The 20,712-nt window shown below is 40.1% G+C and overlaps 1 protein-coding gene across 1 annotated transcript in view; it reads left to right on the top strand.

The window, feature by feature from the left end:
• Positions 1 to 20,712, top strand: part of PLEKHA7 (pleckstrin homology domain containing A7) — a 927,681-nt gene that overhangs the window by 742,643 nt on the left and 164,326 nt on the right. Inside the window, 3 exon segments of the mRNA XM_030201054.1 lie at positions 16,913 to 16,981; positions 17,348 to 17,428; positions 20,530 to 20,679. Of these exon segments, the coding sequence (XP_030056914.1) occupies positions 16,913 to 16,981; positions 17,348 to 17,428; positions 20,530 to 20,679 (300 nt within the window).

Genomic DNA, 20,712 nt, shown 5'->3' with positions numbered 1-20,712 from the left:
AGAACGTTGAGGGTGCGTTTTATTATATTAGATAAGGACATAACATAATGAACATAAGAAAAGATCCAGGCGGACTTGAAACACCATAGAAAGATCATGATCTCATATATAATATCGCATTCGTTGTCGATTGAAATCTTGAATTGATAATGAATGTGACTGTTGGGCAGATCATTCAGGTCTTTTTCTGCTGTCACTTACTATGTTACTATCTTTTCCAAATCCAAGCACAAAGCGAGTTACATTCAGGTACATAAGTTAATACCCTGCCCAAGTGGGTGTACAATCTAAATTGTACTTGAGGCAATGAAGTGTGAAGTGATTTGTCCAAGATCATGGAATATCAGTGGGAGAAAAGGGATTTGAACCTTAGCTTCCATAGTTTACATTTGGAACCTTCATCTCCTAAGCTACTCCTTCATATTCAGTAAAAATTACAGGGAGACAGTGTAGCACAAGTCACAAGTACTGCCACTTCGGAGCTTTTAACAATACAAGCCTGGTACAGTAACCAGTATTTCAAACAGCAGTGAAACATTTGCTTCTCCACAAATCATTGAAAATCCTACAAACTAGAGATTCCAAGATGGCGTCCGCACGATAATTCCAAGCAGCTGGAACATTTTGTTCTGTAATTTACCTTGTTACAGGGAAGAGGAAGGGTAGGTCAGAAGTCGGGTGTGTGCTTTTCCATCTGCTTCTCTGCCTCTCTCTAGAGACTGTGGATGCTTTTATCTTTTGAGTTGGAGCCCAAGGTATTGCATCTGTAGGCAGCCCACTTCAGTCTGTCCCAACTGAGCGAGGGCATTTGGAGCCTGCAGGACTAGAAGTTTCTCTAAGCCCAGATTTGTGAGTATCCCCTCCACAGTTGCAAGCACAGAACTTGCCAGTCTTGGTCCCCCTGAGATTGCCCTGTTTGCAGTGGAGAGAGAGAAGATTGCTGGAGTTAGCTGGATTGGGAGGTATGGGAGAAGATCTCTGAGCTGTTGAGCTGAAAGGAGACATCACTGTTGGGGACTGGAGTATGCTGGTGGAACAGGAGTATGTTGTGGCAGCATATAAGGCCATAGAAGCTGAAGCTACTATGATTACTAATTTGTCTACAGTCTTATGAACATCCCTTTTTATTGAGATCCTGTTTGCTCACATTGGATTCAATATAAGAAGTTGTGACTGACTTGGGGAAATTGTAATTGTCTCAAGTTAATTCATTGGCAAATAAACTGTGGAGTGGAATGGGTACAGTGCATTTTTTTTCTAGGAAAAAGGTGCCGGTACTCAAATGCTAGGCCACCCTTCAGGAAGTGGGGTAATCACTGAAGAACCCATCCCATAATAGCCAGGCCCCCTGCAACCAGTCACAGGATCTATGACAACACTGAATTGGTGTGTAGAGCCTGAGCTCTTTCATTAAAACTTGGGGTCCATGGGTCAATTTTAGCAGACAATGGAAAAGGTGCCGGTACTCAGTACCCCCTCAAAAAAAGCCCTGAATGGGTAGATGTGAAGCATCTGTTTATGCTTTCCAAAAATACTAGGACTGGGGGGCATGCGATGAAACTACAAAGTAGTAAATTTAAAACGAATCGGAGAAAGTTTTCTTCACTCAACATGTCCGTTGCCAGAGAATGTGGTAAAGACGGTTAGATTTACAGAGTTTAAAAAAGGTTTGGATAGCTTCGTAAAGGAAAAGTCCATAGACCATTATAAAATTGGACATTGGGAAATTCCACTATTTCTAGGATAAGCAGCATAAAATGTTTTGTACTGGATCTTGCCAGGTATTTGTGACCTGGATTGGCCACTGTTGGAAACAGGATGCTGGGCTTGATGGACCTTTGGTCTTCCCAGTATGGCCATACTTATGTACTTACGAGATACTACAGATGCAACAAGTTCAAGAACTAGTTGTTAATAAATCTTGGATGGACCAGATAGAACAGTCAGCAGAAGCGCTACAGACTTTTCAATCTGAGGCTATTAAAGATCATCTTGTCAATTTTCCTAGCTTCCTGTGATTTCTCTCATAAATTGTTTAAACAAAATTTATTAGAGATGCTTATGGTATCTAAGGAAAAGGATAATTTGCCACCACTGACACAAGTTTATTATTGGTCTCAAGCTAGACTGAGATGTTAACCACAGGATGATGCTGGTCTACAAATGAATACATTAGATCTTACAAATTTTTTTGAAACTTTTGCTACAACTTCTGCTTCGCCACCTTGTTAGTAGTATTTGCTCTGTCACGAGATAGAAAATGGGTACTTAAGGTTTTTTTCAAACATCATAATATGTTATTTCTTAATTGTAAAATTAATGTTCCCAGATTAAGGATACTCAAAGAGGAGGAAAGAATTCCTTCTGTTACGTTGTGGCATTCTCCAGTTGAGTGCATCTTTTTGTTTTTCCTCAGATTTCCAACTACAGTCTAAGTAGGCTTTATTTGATCCCTCATGTTTGGCTACTTTCCTGGCCTCCAAGAGGTTTTCGCTGAGAAACTCCCCTTCTTCATAATTGGTGCTACTATGCTGTTTTGGGGGTTTTGGGCTATATTCTTGGGACTTTTGTTTCTGTATGCTAGGATTTAGCTGTTTTTCTTTTATATTCCCTGTCTAAATCTTGGGATCTATTTAATTAAGGACTTGAAGCTGTATTCAGTTGATCATTTGTATATATTCAACTAGATTCCATAGTTTTTGTTTTTCACCTGAATTAGCTTTTTCTGTACAAGTATCGCTTATTCATAATTGTGAAATGCATAAATAATTTTTTTTTAAATCCTTCAAGTAGTAGAAAGCCAGATTGTTTGCAAGCTCTGCATGTGAATAACCAGAACAGCCAGGACCTAGCTTTCCCTTTAGTTTCTATCCAAGTACCACTTAAGCATTATTATGAAAGCACAGCCTTTGTCCTTGGACTGCAGCCATACTGGACTGGATGCTGTTGTGAAACCTGATCATAGACATGACTGCCCACCTGGCAGAAGCTTGTGTCTGAGCTGCTTCTCCAGCCTGTACTTCACATGATGTGTGCAGTTTGAAATTGATATACCAATGAACATGCAAATAACCAAGTGGTTTACAGAATTAAAAGACCCATATAAAGCAAAGAGGGTAAGAAGAGAGAATAAAGAGAAACTAGATGGGAAGGAAAAGAGGTTTGGTTGTGCTGCCATCTCAATTGCTGCAGTCCCAAATGCCTCTGGCCAACAACTGACTGTCAGCTAATAGGGTAAGCGAGAGAAGGTGAAGATCCATATTAGCAATGTCACAAGAAATGGAACCAACCCAAAGGAGGACAAAGTAAAAAAAATCCACAAATAATAATGATTTATAGATACAACATGGCTGTGTTTTGAAATATCTTTATTAGGGTCATGACTGCAAAACACACAGCAGCAGCTCTTGAGTATGAGCCTGTGCTTCAAGGCCCAGGGCCAGTGCTGAAACCTCTTTCCTCTTCAGCTCCAGAAGATGAGCACTGGCAGGAGGAAGAGAAAATGGGAGATACTGGCTATTGGATACAGAGAGAGGGGAAGAAGGGGAGATGAGATGGTGGTTGGCAGGGAGAGGAAGAGAAGATGCTGGACTGTTGGAGGGTAGGGAAGATGAGAATGGAGATACTGGACTCTATGGTTGGGGGCAATAAGGCTTTGAGTTGCCCCTGGGGTGAAGGGGAGCTGCATGGCTGAAGGCTTATTTAGGGCATTGGATGGCCTTGAGCAGGTTACGTGGTCAGACTTTTTAGCTCTATATAGCTTGACTGCTGTTTTGTAATAACTTTAGAAGTGTTATGAGAAAAGCCTTAGATGCCCTGATATAAATGTGTTACAGCTGGATACAATCCAGTGTGCAGTAGGAGAACATAAGTAGTGGTCCTTTCTTACTCTGCTAGTTGGGTTCTCCTGACATGCCTTGTTTTCTAGCAAGCCTAGCAGCTTGTATCTGTGTGGCGCCCTCCTCCCTGTCTGAAGGTCTCTGTTTGGATGTCAAGGTAGGCCTGCCTCTCCAGAGTTCCAGCCTTTAGTAGCCTGAGATTGGAGACTTAAGACCTCTCTGACTGCAAGGGTGTTGTAATAGGCGAGAACTTCCACTCCAGCTTTGATGGAACAATGTGTCTCATGAAACGAATGGCCCAAAGTCTTGAGGAACAAGCATAAATGAGGCCACAGGATATGCTGTGTAGCTTTGTACACTTTTGGCAAGCTGCTGTTTTGTTGAAGGTCTGGCCTTTTCAGTGATCACATGTGGGTGTGTGACAGTACAGATGTGCCACCCATCTACATGTCTTAGCTATTGTCTATTTCTCTGATTGTCTGTCATCCACCTGCAAAGAAAGGACCAGAAAGATGCAGAGAGATGAACACAGAGGATGGGCAAACATGATGACTGACCAGATAGAAAGGCAAAGAAGATGCAGACAGAGAGGGACACAGAGCACATGAGAGGATAAAAATGGATTAATAGAGGGAAAAGGAAGATGGACAGAGGTAGAGGACAAAGAACTATAAAGAGGAACACTGAATGACCACTAATTCTCAAGCTAATTTTCAGCATCGACCAGTAATCTTCATCAGGTCCTAAAAAACAAGTTGCCATTGATAGCCGGTGTAAGCATAGGCGCCCGGTATAAGAGGCTTTCCCCAGCCACAGCAGGATGGATCAGCTGTTTCTATAGAAATGCTAAATAGTATTAGTAGTAGTTCTCCTGCAAGTCCTGCTGCTCTGGGGGGGTTTAAATAGCAGCAGCAGCTGCAGTGAAAGCTGTCTCTAGCCTTATGTATAACCAGTTGTAATTTGATTATCTTACTGCTAGGAGAGCAGAGCAGGGGGGTTGGCTGGAGGTGTCCTGGGTTGCCAGGGAGATATTTAACTAGGATCAGGAATTCCTGCACATGAGCAGTTCACACCAAAGAGACTTGCACTGACCCCTGAAATTTTAAAAGTGCTAAAAATAAGTTTTAAAAGTATTTGCATGAAATCTAATTGCAGAATTTAGGTGCTAGGAAGTGGGATTGATATGCTATGTACTCAAATTTGCTCAAGTCATATGCAAATTAGTCTGTTTTTGGGAGGTTCTCATTTGCATATTTATGGGTAAAATTATTGGAAATGTTTACAGCCTTAATGTTAGGGCATGGCTCTGATCAAAAATGTGAACTTTGATCCAAAAACGAAGGGTTTAGCTAGTGTTTTTGACTAACAATTCCCATTAGAGTATCTGTATATTAATCTGCATTCAAATAGAGCTCTCTGATTGGATGAGCAGCTCCTGTTAGAAAATCTGCCCGGGAACAGAGAGGAGAGGAGAGAATCAAAGGGTGGGTATGGATGGCTGGAGGGGGGGCAGGGGAGCGAGGACAAGAAATGAAGAAGGAAGGCAGAAAGTAAAGAAATAAATGGAAAGGAAGCCCTGGAAACGGAGTTAAGAGGACAGATAGCAGCAGAATCGGATACTGGGCCAGCATGATCAGAAAAACAAAGTCACCAGACAACAAAGGTAGAAAAGATAATTTTATTTTCATTATAGTGTTTGGAATATGTCCACTTTGAGAATCAGGTGCTCAACATTAAATGTTTATATTTATTTACTTATGTATGGCATTTTATCCCACATTAAACATGAATTAGGATGTTTTGTGGCTCTACATGAGAATTGTGATATTATGATCCTTGTTTCATATTGTGACGGTCTGCATTTTCCGTATGGGTGGTATGTTGGTGTATTAGGTTCTGCCTAGTGTAATATTTATGGTACAGTAAGGTTCTGAGTGTGTTTTTGCACAAAGTTGTGCATAGTGTTTTGTAGTTGAGCGATAGTGGTTAGTATATGCTTTGAGCAACCACTTTATTCTTTGACATATGATACATATCTAATATCTAAATTTAATAAAAGGTATTAATTGTGACTTTTTTATTTATTTATTTTTTCTGTGTTTTATCAGACAATTATGGATTTAAGCTCCACCCCTAACCCCGCCCCCTTTAGCCTCCCCAATCAGTTGGGCCACCGACCGCCTATGGGTGTAAGAACATGCATCCATTGCTTATGACATAGGTACATACTTTAGTTTAAAACATATAGTAACATAGTAGATGACGGCAGAAAAAGACCTGCACGGTCCATCCAGTCTGCCCAAGAAGATAAATTCATATGTGCTACTTTTTTATTTGTACTGTCCTCTTCAGTGCACAGACCTTATAAGTCTGGCCAGCCCTATCCCCGCCTCCCAACCACCAACCATGCCTCCCAACCACCAGCTCTGGCACAGACCCTATAAGTCTGCCCAGCACTATCCCTGCCTCCCACCACCGGCTCTGGCACAGACCGTATAAGTCTGCCCAGCACTATCCCCGCCGCCCAACCACCAGCCCCGGCACAGACCGTATAGGTCTGCCCAGCAGTATCCCCGCCTCCCAACCACCAACCCCGCCTCCCAACCACCAGCTCTGGCACAGACCCTATAAGTCAGCCCAGCACTATCCCTGCCTCCCACCACCGGCTCTGGCATAGACCATATAAGTTTGCCCAGCACTATCCCCGCCGCCCAACCACCAGCCCCGGCACAGACTATATACTATGTACTATATACCTTCTTAGGAATTTTGTCCAGCATTTTCTGGGGGCAGGTCCCTTTTGTAGGCACAGAGTTTTCAGTGTCAAGTACGTACATACTCATGTCAACCCCTTTTGTAAAATAGCATGCAGTGCAAAACCCTCTATATTGCACATACTTGTCATGTATACTTCATAAAATTACCCCATCTATAAATGTGATTTTTTTTTCTGTTGTTATTCAGAAGCCACATTGAGCCTGCTAATATGTGGGGAAAATGCGGGATACAAATGTTACAAATAAATAAATCCTCTTTATTAGGTAAATTTTATATAGCATAAGACAGTTACAGCAAAAGGGTTTTAATACTATGTTGCTTTTTAGATGTGTTCACTTCATACTCAGTTGTGTTTAAATTACAAAATAGACGTAACATGCAGAGAACCAAATACCGTATGCATCCTACAGTAACGTTTCTTAAATGCACAAGCTTATAATTATGTATGTGATTTTTTATATCTGTTAGCCAGGATAGAGGTTCCGAATAGCAGATATAACTATGACTAGGGAGGAAATTATATAAATAGCACCAAAGTTTAAGCACTGAAAAGATCGTCGCTCAACCGGTATTCTATAAAGGGTACCCAACAAGCATAGTGTGCAGATCATGACTAACTTTGGTCCCCGGATTTATGCCTGATAGAAACAAGTGCAAGTCTGGTGCCCAAAGTTAGGCGTGAATCAGCCAAAATCTATAACATGGCACCTAACTTTTGAGAACACCTATGCCCCTCCCATGGCCATGCCCTCTTTTTGATTGTACGTGTGAAACAGGCACCAAGTTATAGAATAGCATGCAAGGAAGATGCACGTGCAACTTCAATTAGGCACCAATTAATTGGCCAATTGGTGCCTATTACATTATTAAGTAAATCTGTACACAAATTCTGCTGCCTTATGCTCGGTGCTATATATAGAATCTGCACATAGGTGCTTTGTCGAGAGTGCCATTGGTTTGATTAGTACTTTTTTGCATGGGCAATGTAACACCATTAATGGTCTCCTTCCCAGCTCAAGGTTAATAACAGTTCAGATTCATAACAGCACAAGAGAGGTAAAATTTAATGAAGGAACACTGTTTTCATTCACCAAATAATTTTTACACTTGAAGGATAAATGATATTAATTTTATCCATACCCAAAATATAGCGCCATTATTCTGTCACTCGGGATATCCAAACATGGTTCTTAAGTGTCCTCAGACCTATCAAAATGGTATCAGGTCCAAGAGTGGATACCATATGCCAGAAATACATGTCAAATTGTACTCAATTCCCAGTGTAAAATACTTTCCATCAGTTTTTTAAACTGCACCCCTGTATCCTTGGTCCCATATCACATCTATCAGTTCAGTAAGTACTGAATCTGATTGATTTATAGCGGTAATGTGACAACTGACACCTCCCTTTCCCCATGTTTTCCATGTCACAAATTAATCATATACCTCTGAGTACCATATTAATTTCAAATTTGACTGCTCAGGGAAATTCAGACAAAGTACAGGCAGGCTTCCTAAAGAGTTATGAACAATACCAGCATCATCCTAAGCACAATTTATTTTTGTCATGCGTGCTTTTGAATTATTGCATAATACATTTTGTACATGGTTTGAATAACATTACCAAAGGAAAGCGATAGTTATCTGCTTGAGAACTAGCTTATTCAGCAACCTAATGAATGGCTAATATTTAGTCCCAAAGATCTGTGAAATTTGGAAGTTTTTTTTTTTTTTTAAATAACAGAAATGTTGAATTTTTGTTTGAAACAGATTAAATGTAATGAACCTCTGATCAACCTGGTTCAAAATGTGCTGAAGTACTCGGCACCAGAGTTACGATGCAGCGTGAACGTAAGACTGATTATATCTAAAGTGTAGCCATTTCATTGCTTTCTACACATGGTTTAGCAGCAAACAACTGAATACCTTAAGCCAGATGTGGTAAGGGATTTCTCTCATTTCCTGTGGATGGGAAAATGCTTAGTTCATCTGACTTCCCGTGCTTTACATGTGTTTTATAGTAAAAAGGCAGCTAAGGCTTTGCATTAATTTGTTTTATATTTTATTGTCGAGTATGCATATGGACTTGTGGCTGCTCTGATCATGCTTCATACTATATATGTGTTTTATGCACGTGGACAATTTGCTGTACTTTCTGAACAGCAACATTTGAAACCATTAAAGCATGTTGAAGCTTAAGTTATGTTTCTGTTTTCATTGCTAACTCAGAATAAGTCACGTTACGTTTGCTGACATTATTGATGTATTGTAGAGTTCTCTAATTATGGTAGATGTTTTCTTTATTTATTTGTAGGTGTTGGGCCTAATTCAAATATAAAGGAATTTATATACCAGACCAGCTCATTACTTTCCTCTCTTCATGAACCACTTAACTTGGATCTATTATTGCAGTGGCATTTTCTTTTTTCTTTTCTTTTTTTTTTAACATAACTTTATTGTAAATTGTAGAACCGATGAACAAAATCGAGCAGTAGAAAAGAAAAGACAGCATAAGTGCAGGCATACATTGGTCAACTAGAACTAAAGTTATACCATCACTCTTTGGTACAGAGCAAGAGAGAAACCCAACCCCGCCAATAAAGGTGCTCAACCCCCCCCCCCCTCCAAAACCCTCACTCCTCCTACCCTCCAGCTGTGTCCACTTGAGGTCTACTGTCCAAAAAAAACCCAAAGATGAATATGATAAAAAGACCATACAAGGAAAACATCATCAATCTGTATATGTCTCTCTCCCTGTTGAATATGATTCCCAAATTGAAAGAAAGTTCCGCAATTTGTTGCACCAAAGAGCTGTAAGTTTGGACATCTGGAAAATTTAACTTTCAACAACAGATGTTGGCATGTGGGCAATGTGCTCTGCTTCCAGGTTGACGCTAATGCAATCCTACCAGCACTCACCAGCTGAAAAGTCAATTTGCAGTATTTAGCAGGTAACACTGGAGGCTTTATGTTGAGCGCAGCACACCCCATGTTAGGCAATAAAGATGTGCCAAGTATCTCATTAATCAACACAAACACTGTAGCCCAGTAAACCTTGGCCTGTGGGCAGGTCCACCAAATCTGAAAGAACGTCCCCCTATCACCACACCCACGCCAACAAAGAGCAGAAACAGTGAGATAGATGATATGAAGACGGTCTGAGGTAAAATACTACATATAATGCATTTTGTACCCATTTTCCACCATACTGCTAACCACAGACACCTTAAGCAATCAGGTAAATATACACTCCCATTACTGCTGAGTATTACTATCCCCTATAGCTCGTTCCCAAGACTGGATATATTAAATGGAGAGGTGGGTGCATCTTGTAGAATCAAAGCCTTATATCACCGGGAGATACGACCCCTTCCACCTTCTACTCCCCTCATTTATTGCCCATTCCAGCGGAGTCTTTGACTTGCAGAGGTCCAAGAAAGCACGTCTCCGAATAAAATCAGAGACTTGTCGCAGATGGCATCTGCATGGGTCAATCCATGCTCCTCTTCTAGCTCAGACTTCGGGACTAAAGTATCTTCCTCTACCAAATGACCCAACTGTGTCAGCCCTTTTGCCACCCATCCCCTATATCGGGGTCACTCTGACCCGGTATAAACTCCTCAGCTATTACAAGAGGAGTAGCCCTAAAATAAGCCCTCTCTGGGGAAAAAAACACTGCCTAGTGCGGATCCGGGTGCGCAATGTCAGTGCCATATAAGGGTTCACCCTCTGGACCAGAGATCATAAAGCTGGGATGAGAGCCAGGGAATATGGGAGAGTATCGTGCCAAGCAAAGCTTGTTGCTCCATGCAAAATAGCGGTGGCATTTTCTTGACTTTTTTTTTTTTGTACTGCAGTTCCTGGCCTGCTCTTTGTGGTTCACCCAAAAGGTCTGGTTTCCAGGATAACCACTGATTACATTTAAAAAGGCCATTCTACAACAAGGCACCTAAAGTTATATGTTCAAGAAACAGAAGTGGTAGTCCAGGAAAGGAGGAGAAAACCAATAGTTCACATAAACTTTATTGAAGAATGACCTTACTCAGCCAAGTTACAGCAACAGCCTTCATCATGGGTCAACACAATCTTCAGCATGAATTCAAAGGGATATAAGTCCATACACAATCTAAAAACTGGAACAATCCTCCAAGCTGCTGCTATATGTGACCGTTATTCAAAGCCAAGTAGTAGTAGCTTGGAGGACTGTTCTGAAACTCAGCCAAGTAGGGTCATTCTTCAATAAAAGTTTATGTGAAGGTTTTCTCGTCCTTTCCTGGACTACCATCGCTGTTTCTTGGACCTTTGACTTTGCAGAGGCTTTCTCCTTTTTCTTCTCTCTCCTCCTAAAGCTATGCACCATTTATGCGCATAGATTAGAGAATACTAACACTTAAAAATGTGTAAATATACTGCTTAAATGCTTAAGTCTAGCAGTGTGCTGAGTGGTTTTCTATAGCCCTACCTGTACAAATGGCTTACTACATAATGGGGGGCATGGGTTTGTCTCCAACATATATGCACAATCTACTGCATAGCTTACTGCATTTAGGCACACCTACTTACATCTGTCATTGACATGGCATAAGTGGGAATGCCTAAATGCAGGTGCACAAATGCCAAGTTACACTAGTATTCTATAAGGAAATCTTGGTGTCCAGATGCCATTATAGAATTAGTACTCAATGTAGGGCATTGAGCTGCCTATGTTGTGTCATTCAATTACACAATTGCCCCCTTTAGGAGAGATTCTATATACGATGCCTAAAAAATTGGCATGGAAATCAAATCCAACTAAAGCATATTCTTAAACGGCAGTTAGATTTAGGCGCGGTATATAGAATACGCTTCTTGATATCCTAGTGCCTAAAATTATGCGCATTCATTTACAGCAACGAAAATGTGGCGTCAATCCCGGCGCATAGATTTATGTGCATTGGGCCATATTCTATGCGCATAAATTTCAGAATGCCCATTTCTCCATCCATAACCATGCCCCTTTTTGCCTGCACATGTTAGAATTTAGGCGCACAGCATTACAGAATACACTTAGTGAGTTTTGCGCATAAATTCTAATTACTGCCAATTAGTGCTTATTAATGCTTGTTAAGTGCTGTTATCAACTCTAATTAACTTGTTAAGCTAATTAATTTATGCATGTTGTTATAGAATACTCTTGGATTTCAGCACAGATCTCTAGGTGTGCTATATAGAATCCAGGGGTTAATTTGTAAGACTTACGGAATGAGCTTCAATTCCAAGAAGAAAGAAATTGTCTATCATCCAAAATAATTCTAACTTTATAGAAATTTTATTTATTTATTTATTTATTTTAGTGCATTTCTATCCCACATTTTCCCACAAGCGCAGGCACAATGTGGCGTACAGAAGCTCAAGAAAAGTTACAATAAATGAAAGGTAGAAACATAGGATGACAGAGTTAGGTGGAATTCACAGAAAAGACATGGGAAGGAAAAACTGTCCAACAAGAGTAATCAGGTAAAAGCACCACTTCAAACTACAACGGGAGAGTCAAATGGTGTGATTCATTAATGAATAGGCTTTCATAAATAGGAATGTCTTTAAGAACTTCTTAAATAATTGATGGTCTAATATCCCTTTTAATTGCTTTAGCAGTTCGTTCCAAGTCTTGGCACTGGTAAATGGGGAAGACGAAGCAAACATATGTTTGTATCTAACTTTTCTACTGCTGGGATAGTGAAGACAGAGAAAGTTGCGCGATGTTGACAAAGCATTTCTTGGAGGCAGATCAATTAGTTCTCGCATGTATTCAGGGGCCTCTCCGTAAACGATCTTGTACGTTAAAGAGCAGACTTTGAAGATGATGCGAAATATATGCTGAAAGACAGAAACAAGAGCAAATCAAAGAATGTAAATATACGGCAGCTAGCTGCTCTGTTGTGAATTGGGAAGAAAACGGAGGGTAGGGTTAAATGGCCATTTCTCTCAATGGAGTGCTCCATGGATCTGTACTGTGACTGGTGCTTTTTAATGTATTTATAAATGATCTGGAAATGGGAACGAGTGAGGTGATTAAACTTGCAGATAATATAAAAATATTCAAAGTTGTGAAATCATATGCGGACTGTTTGAAATTGCAGCAGGACTTTAGGTGACTGGAAGACTGGGCATCCAAATGGCAGATGAAATTTAATGTGGACACATGCAAAGTGATGCATTTTGGGATGAATAATCCAAATCATAGCTATTTGATGCTAGGTTCCATATTAGCAGTCATCACCTAAGAAAAGATCTAGGTGTCATCATGGACTATACGTTTAAATCTGCTTAGAGTGTGGTGACAGCCAAAAAAAGTAAATGGACTGTTAGGAATTATTAGGAAAGGAATAGAAAATAAGAGAGAATATTATAATGCCTCTGTATCTGTCAGTGGTGAGACCATACCTTGAATATTTTGTGCAAGTCTGGTCGCCACATCTCAAAATAGATATAATGGAATTGGAAAAGGCACAGAGAAAGGCAACCAAAATGATTAAAGGGATGGAGGGATTCTCATGAGGAAAGGCTAAAGAGGTTAGGGCTCTTCAGCTTGGATAAGAAGCAGCTCAGGGGAGATGTGGTTGAGGGCTATAAAATCCTGAGTGAAGTGGAATGGGTAAACCAGACTCAATTGTTTACTTTTTCACAAAGTACAAAAACTAGGGGGGGGGGGGGCACTCAATGAAGTTACATAGTGGCACATTTAAAACAAATAGAAAATATTTTTTCACTTGTATACTTAAGCTCTGGAACTCTTTGCTGAAGCAAGTAGTAATAGCAATTATTGTAGCTGGATTTAAAAAAGGTTTGGGAAGGGTACTGTGTATAAACTAGAAAGGGGATCTTACATGTTCATCGACCCAAGATTTTATTATCTTCCTCCTTATTTGCTATAACTTGATATAGAGTCATATCTTAAAATTGGTCATATATTATGGCTGGAATATGTCCATGAAGTGTGAAAGAGGTGGGAAAATGTGGGATACAAATGCAACAAATAAATAAATAACAGTCAGAAAGCTAGGCATTGCATTCACACTGTGCAGTATTGTCTCCTGTTTACTAAATTCTGGCCACAAATAACAACCTTAGATTTTTCCCTTCTTCCTGTCCAGATGTGATGCTGAATGGCATGAAAATGAACTTCAAAAGAATTATAGCACCCAGCATGAAGTGAAGGGTACTCATGCACCATAGTGTCCACAGCTAAGAAAGAAAAAGCCATGTTTCTGCCATGTCATCCTATATATTATGAATAAATCAAAATCAACATTTTCTCAAATGGAAGTGGATTACACTCAAAATCTACACAGTATGCTACAAATATGAATGATTCACAGAGAGTGCATACTGGTTTTCTACTGCACAGTCACAGAGATTAATAGCACAACGGATGACCAGTTTGACACATCCAGTCTGCCCAGTTATTCTGTTCCACACTGCTAAAGAAATTGTATATTCAAGCTACCAGCTGTTCAAATATTTTGTAGTCTTTAGTTCTCCGCCTTCTCATATAGATGATTGTGTAAACCAAAGTTTTAATTTACAGAGATTCCACCAAATATAGAACAGTTGACAGTAATATAATCTTGTAGATATTTCCCCTGGTTCTTAAACACTGCAGTCAGCATTGACTTCAAGTGCTGACCATGGCATTTAAATTTATACCTAGATAATTGAAGAGATGAGTTCCAAAACATGTTAAGTATTTTTGTTTCAAAATAAAGTTCATACTGGAAAAAGACTGCCTTTATAGATATCCATAGATATGTGAAATTTGCACTAAAAGGCATTTATTCATAAGATATATGATATTAATTGAAAAAGAATTTCTTATGCTGAATAGAATTCTTGAAAATAAGGAAAATTGCATTTATCAGAGAACAGCTCTTCGTACTTAACAGGTTTTGGAACTCACCTCTTTGATTATACCTGGGCTGTACCTGGCACAGAATATCTGGGTATAAGGAAGCAGGTGAAAGTAATTTAGGTACTGTCCATTCTCAGCACCAGGACCTGGATAGTTATCTCTGCCCCCAGACCATCCTGACTGAGTGAAATGGGACGGGCAGACATGACTCGCTTGTTTACTGTATCCAGAAATTTAAGGACTAGGGGGCATGAAATGAAGCTATTAAATAGTAAATTTTAAATAAATCAGAGAAAATATTTCTTCCTTCAACGTGTAATAAAACTCTGGAATTTGTTGCCAGAGAGAATGTGGTAAAAGCAGTTAGCTTAGCAGAGTTTATGTTTCAATTTGTTTATTGATTTTAACTTTTAGCAAGAATACACTTGTTAATGAAATACAGCCATAGTACATTACATAGAAATTAACCATATATTTTAAAGGAAATAACTCATAGAAGTACTAAATACTTCTCAATATAGTCCAAATACATTGCAACATAAATTTATTTGCTTCCTTAGACCCCATAAGTTGAGGAGGCGAAAAGAGTAAGAGAAGAATATATACAACAATTCATCAAAAAATAACAAGTGGCGTAATGTTCCCATAATTTGCATTATTACAGCTGTTTAGAATCCAGAAAAGACTTTAGGCTATCGGGTGAATAAAAGGTGTATTTAACCTGACCCAATCTAATAAGGCATTTGCACGGATAGGCAAGGAAAAACTCCTATCTCAGCAGTTCTTGATTTTAATGCCAAGAAGGCTTTCCTTCTCTTTTGAGTCGATTTCGTAACATCAGGAAAAATCTGCACTTTAATACCACCAAAACAGGTTCTTAAATTCTTAAAATAAAGCTTCTTTATGTTGTTTAAATCCTGTTCAAATATTAAAGACACACTCAAAGTGGACCGTTCTGTTGACTCATCCAGCGATTGCTCAAGTATAGCTGAAATATTAGCAAGGTCCAAATTAGCATGATGAATTTCTTGATTTTTCCCAATCTCTCCTTTAGGAGTAGAAATATAGTATAATTTGTTAACTGTTAATTTCCAAAGGCATTTTCAATACTTTAGTCAAGTATCTTTTAAATAAATCTAGTGGAGTAATCCCTATGAGTTTGGGAAAGTTCAATAGACGTAGGTTTAATCTTCTATTAAAGTTTTCAATATATTTCATTCTTCTCCGAATATCAAGATTATCTTTCACCACATTTATTTTAAATTCTTGGAGAGAGTCTACATTCTTTTGAATATCAACTACTTTCCCAGCTATTTCTTCTTTTATCCGGTCTACCTTTGAATTTAGCTCTTGAAATTTATTATTAAAGTTACTGACTTCACCCGATGTTTGCTGTAAAGTCACATCCATCTCATTCAACTTTGCCCATATCATTTCAAGATTTACCTCCTTCGTTCTCACCGAGGCTCCTGCCTCTAGACTCGGCATCTTCCTTAGCGTTTCCCGACCCTCACTGTGTGTTCCACCCGCAACGCTTCCGGTAGTCGTCGACACTGGGCAGGGAGGTCTTGTAATTGAAGGTGGAGAGAGAGAGATGTTTCCTCTCCCAACAGGGCCTCCGCTTGCCTAGAGAGCCCCGCTATGGGATCCTCATCTCCATTTGGTTGGGAAACCGGCGCGAAAAAGCGGTCAAGTCTGATCTGGGTCGAGGAGGGAGTCGAGGTAGGTGGGGGAACTAACCGCGTCGATCCCTTCCGTTTGGTATGGGGCATTATATCAGCAGGAATTATTTCCCCAGTTCGATCCTCAGAGACGCTTCTCCACGCAACCTGTTACGCCGCCATCTTGAATCGCCTCCAGCTTAGCAGAGTTTAAAAAAGGTTTGGACAAGTTCCTAAAATAAAAGTCCATAAGCCGTTATTAAGATGGACTTGGGAAAATCCTCTGCTTATTGCTGGGATAAGAAGCATAAAATCTGTTTTACTCTTTTAGAATCTTCTCAGGTACTTGTGACTTCGGTCAGTGCTTATAGTCAGTGCTTATAGTGCTTATAGATAGAGCTGTTGGGAGGGCAGGGGGTCAGGAAAGAGATTCGGGGGCATTATTAGGATAATACTGCTGAAAATCAATGTCTGTCCCCAGGGAGTAGCAATTAACTGGGTAAATGGCACTGAATATTGATCTCAATTTTTTTTTTTTTAGGAAGAACAGCATTGTGTTAGAAATTTATACATAAGCTTTGTTTTTATGTACTGCAGTTTTCCCTTGTACTACAAATCATAGCATTCAAGGTGTCTATCCTGCAGAACATATCAAAACTGCACCTAGTACTAATGGGCGATATTTGTGTCATATGTGTACACATTTCTTTAGCAAGCTTTTATTTCAGTCCTCTTTTACTTCCTAGGTTACTGGTCAGGAAAGTCTGAAAGACCGAACATTCAAACCTGTAAGAATTGCAGAAAGCGATGTTGATGTGAGTAATGTATGTTTGGATTGTGTATGGGAAAAAATGTATTTTGCTAGTTTACTAGTGTTTCTTCCATTCTTGCATTTTAGTACATGCTGAATCACAGAAACAAAACTTGACGTGTCTGTCTGTGCTTCGAATGAGAATCGAAACAACAAATGTGATTTCCCCGGTGTTTAAAAATGGCAACCTATCCCTATTAAATATTACTTTTTCTATTCCCAGTAGGAGGTCAGCAGTGCACTTCATTCTTAGTTTATAGTCCTGTCTTCCTTCCCCTGTCTTTATGAACCTAAAAAACCCCACTGAAATCCTTGTGTGGGAAACTGTAGTTTTCTAATCTGACAGAAATGTGTTTCTTTTTTTGTTTAGGTCAAACTAAGCAAACTCTGTGAACAGGATGCAATTCTGCATGACTTGGAAGACAAATTAAGAACCCTCAAGGACAATAAAGTAATTACAGTAGAATTGCTAAATGATTAGCAGGCTTATTTTCGAAAGAGAAGGACACCCATCTTTCAACACAAATCGGAAGATACAGTGGTGGAAATAAGTATTTGATCCCTTGCTGATTTTGTAAGTTTGCCCACTGACAAAGACATGAGCAGCCCATAATTGAAGGGTAGGTTATTGGTAACAGTGAGAGATAGCACATCACAAATTAAATCCGGAAAATCACATTGTGGAAAGTATATGAATTTATTTGCATTCTGCAGAGGGAAATAAGTATTTAATCCCTCTGGCAAACAAGACCTAATACTTGGTGGCAAAACCCTTGTTGGCAAGCACAGCGGTCAGACGTCTTCTGTAGTTGATGATGAGGTTTGCACACATGTCAGGAGGAATTTTGGTCCACTCCTCTTTGCAGATCATCTCTAAATCATTAAGAGTTCTGGGCTGTCGCTTGGCAACTCGCAGCTTCAGCTCCCTCCATAAGTTTTCAATGGGATTAAGGTCTGGTGACTGGCTAGGCCACTCCATGACCCTAATGTGCTTCTTCCTGAGCCACTCCTTTGTTGCCTTGGCTGTATGTTTTGGGTCATTGTCGTGCTGGAAGACCCAGCCACGACCCATTTTTAAGGCCCTGGCGGAGGGAAGGAGGTTGTCACTCAGAATTGTACGGTACATGGCCCCATCCATTCTCCCATTGATGCGGTGAAGTAGTCCTGTGCCCTTAGCAGAGAAACACCCCCCAAAACATAACATTTCCACCTCCATGCTTGACAGTGGGGACGGTGTTATTTGGGTCATAGGCAGCATTTCTCTTCCTCCAAACACGGCGAGTTGAGTTCATGCCAAAGAGCTCAATTTTTGTCTCATCTGACCACAGCACCTTCTCCCAATCACTCTCGGCATCATCCAGGTGTTCACTGGCAAACTTCAGACGGGCCGTCACATGTGCCTTCCGGAGCAGGGGGACCTTGCGGGCACTGCAGGATTGCAATCCGTTATGTCGTAATGTGTTACCAATGGTTTTCGTGGTGACAGTGGTCCCAGCTGCCTTGAGATCATTGACAAGTTCCCCCCTTGTAGTTGTAGGCTGATTTCTAACCTTCCTCATGATCAAGGATACCCCACGAGGTGAGATTTTGGGTGGAGCCCCAGATCTTTGTCGATTGACAGTCATTTTGTACTTCTTCCATTTTCTTACTATGGCACCAACAGTTGTCTCCTTCTCGCCCAGCGTCTTACTGATGGTTTTGTAGCCCATTCCAGCCTTGTGCAGGTGTATGATCTTGTCCCTGACATCCTTAGACAGCTCCTTGCTCTTGGCCATTTTGTAGAGGTTAGAGTCTGACTGATTCACTGAGTCTGTGGACAGGTGTCTTTCATACAGGTGACCATTGCCGACAGCTGTCTGTCATGCAGGTAACGAGTTGATTTGGAGCATCTACCTGGTCTGTAGGGGCCAGATCTCTTACTGGTTGGTGGGGGATCAAATACTTATTTCCCTCTGCAGAATGCAAATAAATTCATATACTTTCCACAATGTGATTTTCCGGATTTAATTTGTGATGTGCTATCTCTCACTGTTACCAATAACCTACCCTTCAATTATGGGCTGCTCATGTCTTTGTCAGTGGGCAAACTTACAAAATCAGCAAGGGATCAAATACTTATTTCCACCACTGTATATATACACCGTTTTATTGTATATCATTTTATATATTATATTATACACATAAATAATTTCCTTTATGCGAATATATTGTTAAATTCTCCATACACCTTACGCTCTTCACTACATTATTTTATTGAATATTTATGATGGGTCTCATGATTGGTGTCATCATTGATGTTACTTTTATTGTTAATTATAGATGTATATTGTTTTACTGTATATCTAATACGGCTTTATGATTAATGTCTTTTTTTATATATATTTTTTATACATCATTACAGTTCATTGTTAATTATATATATATACATTTCCTTGTAGACTCCTGAAGCAGGCCTAGCATCACTTTGTGAAGAAATGCAAAGTGATGCACTTAGGGAGTAGAAATCCACGGGAGACTTATGTGTTAGGCGGGGAGAGTCTGATAGGTACCGACTTGTGGTGGTAAATGTGAGCCCTCCAAATCCCACCACAAACCCACTGTACCCACATCTAGTTGCCCCCCTTCACCTGTAAGGGCTATGGTAGTGGTATTCAGTTGTGGGTAGTGGGCTTTGGTGGGCTCAGCACACAAAGTAAGGGAGCTGTGTATCTGGGAGCAATTTATACAGTCCACTGCAGTGCCCCCTAGGGTTCCTGGCTGGTGTCCTGGCATGTGAGGGGGACCAGTGCACTACGAATGCTAGCTCCTCCCATAACCAAAGGGCTTGCATTTCGTCGTTTCTGAGATGGGCGTCCTTGGTTTCCATTATCGCCGAAAATCAGAGACGACCAAGTCTAGGGACGACCATCTCTAAGGATGACCTAAATTTCAAGATTTGGGCATCCCTGACCATATTATCGAAACAAAAGATGGATGTCCATCTTGTTCCGAGACCCTCCATCGGGACGTTTTGCGAGGACATCCTCAGCAAAACTTGGACGTCCCTTTCGATTATGCCCCTCTAGGTGTTTTATCTCCTCACTATTTTGCGTCTTTCATCAATTAGCAAGTACCATGTAAAAATGTAATGCATATAATATAAATATAAAACATACACAGAGACTTATTCTTAAAATCAGTTCTGCTTCACAAAATCACTACTTCTATGGCAAATGATTAGAGGGGTCTTTATCTTAATGCTAAAGAAAATGCATGATAGTCTCTCAGTATGAAGTGTGATTCATCACAGTCTAATTAATAATCCTTTGTGATATTAGTTTCCTATTATTTGATGTCTTTTTTTTTAATATGTTCATGCAACTAAAGATGTGCACCCTTGGGGTAAATATTTAGCTTTATATACCTCAGTTAAACCTATGTAACTGAGGGGCATTGAACCCATTTTTTCTCTGCCCTTTACCTGCTTGAGTTTTTGGTGCCATTCTGATGCACGCTTCACCAACAGAAAAATGCAAAACTAAGCAAATGCAAATCCATTCTCTTTCTTTCCAGGACAAACTGGAGTCTGTTTTAGAGGTTCTGCACAGACAAATGGACCAATACAACAACCAGCCACAACACGTTGAAAACATTGCTTGCCAGCAGAGGCTACTGCAAGAAGACCTTGTCCAAATTCGAGCCGAAATATCCAAAGTATCGACTGTATGTGGCTAATGACTAAGTGCCATTATTGAA

This window comes from Microcaecilia unicolor, chromosome 4 (assembly GCF_901765095.1).
Source record: "Microcaecilia unicolor chromosome 4, aMicUni1.1, whole genome shotgun sequence".
Lineage (NCBI taxonomy): Eukaryota > Metazoa > Chordata > Amphibia > Gymnophiona > Siphonopidae > Microcaecilia > Microcaecilia unicolor.
This window is presented reverse-complemented; position numbering and strand designations above follow the sequence as displayed.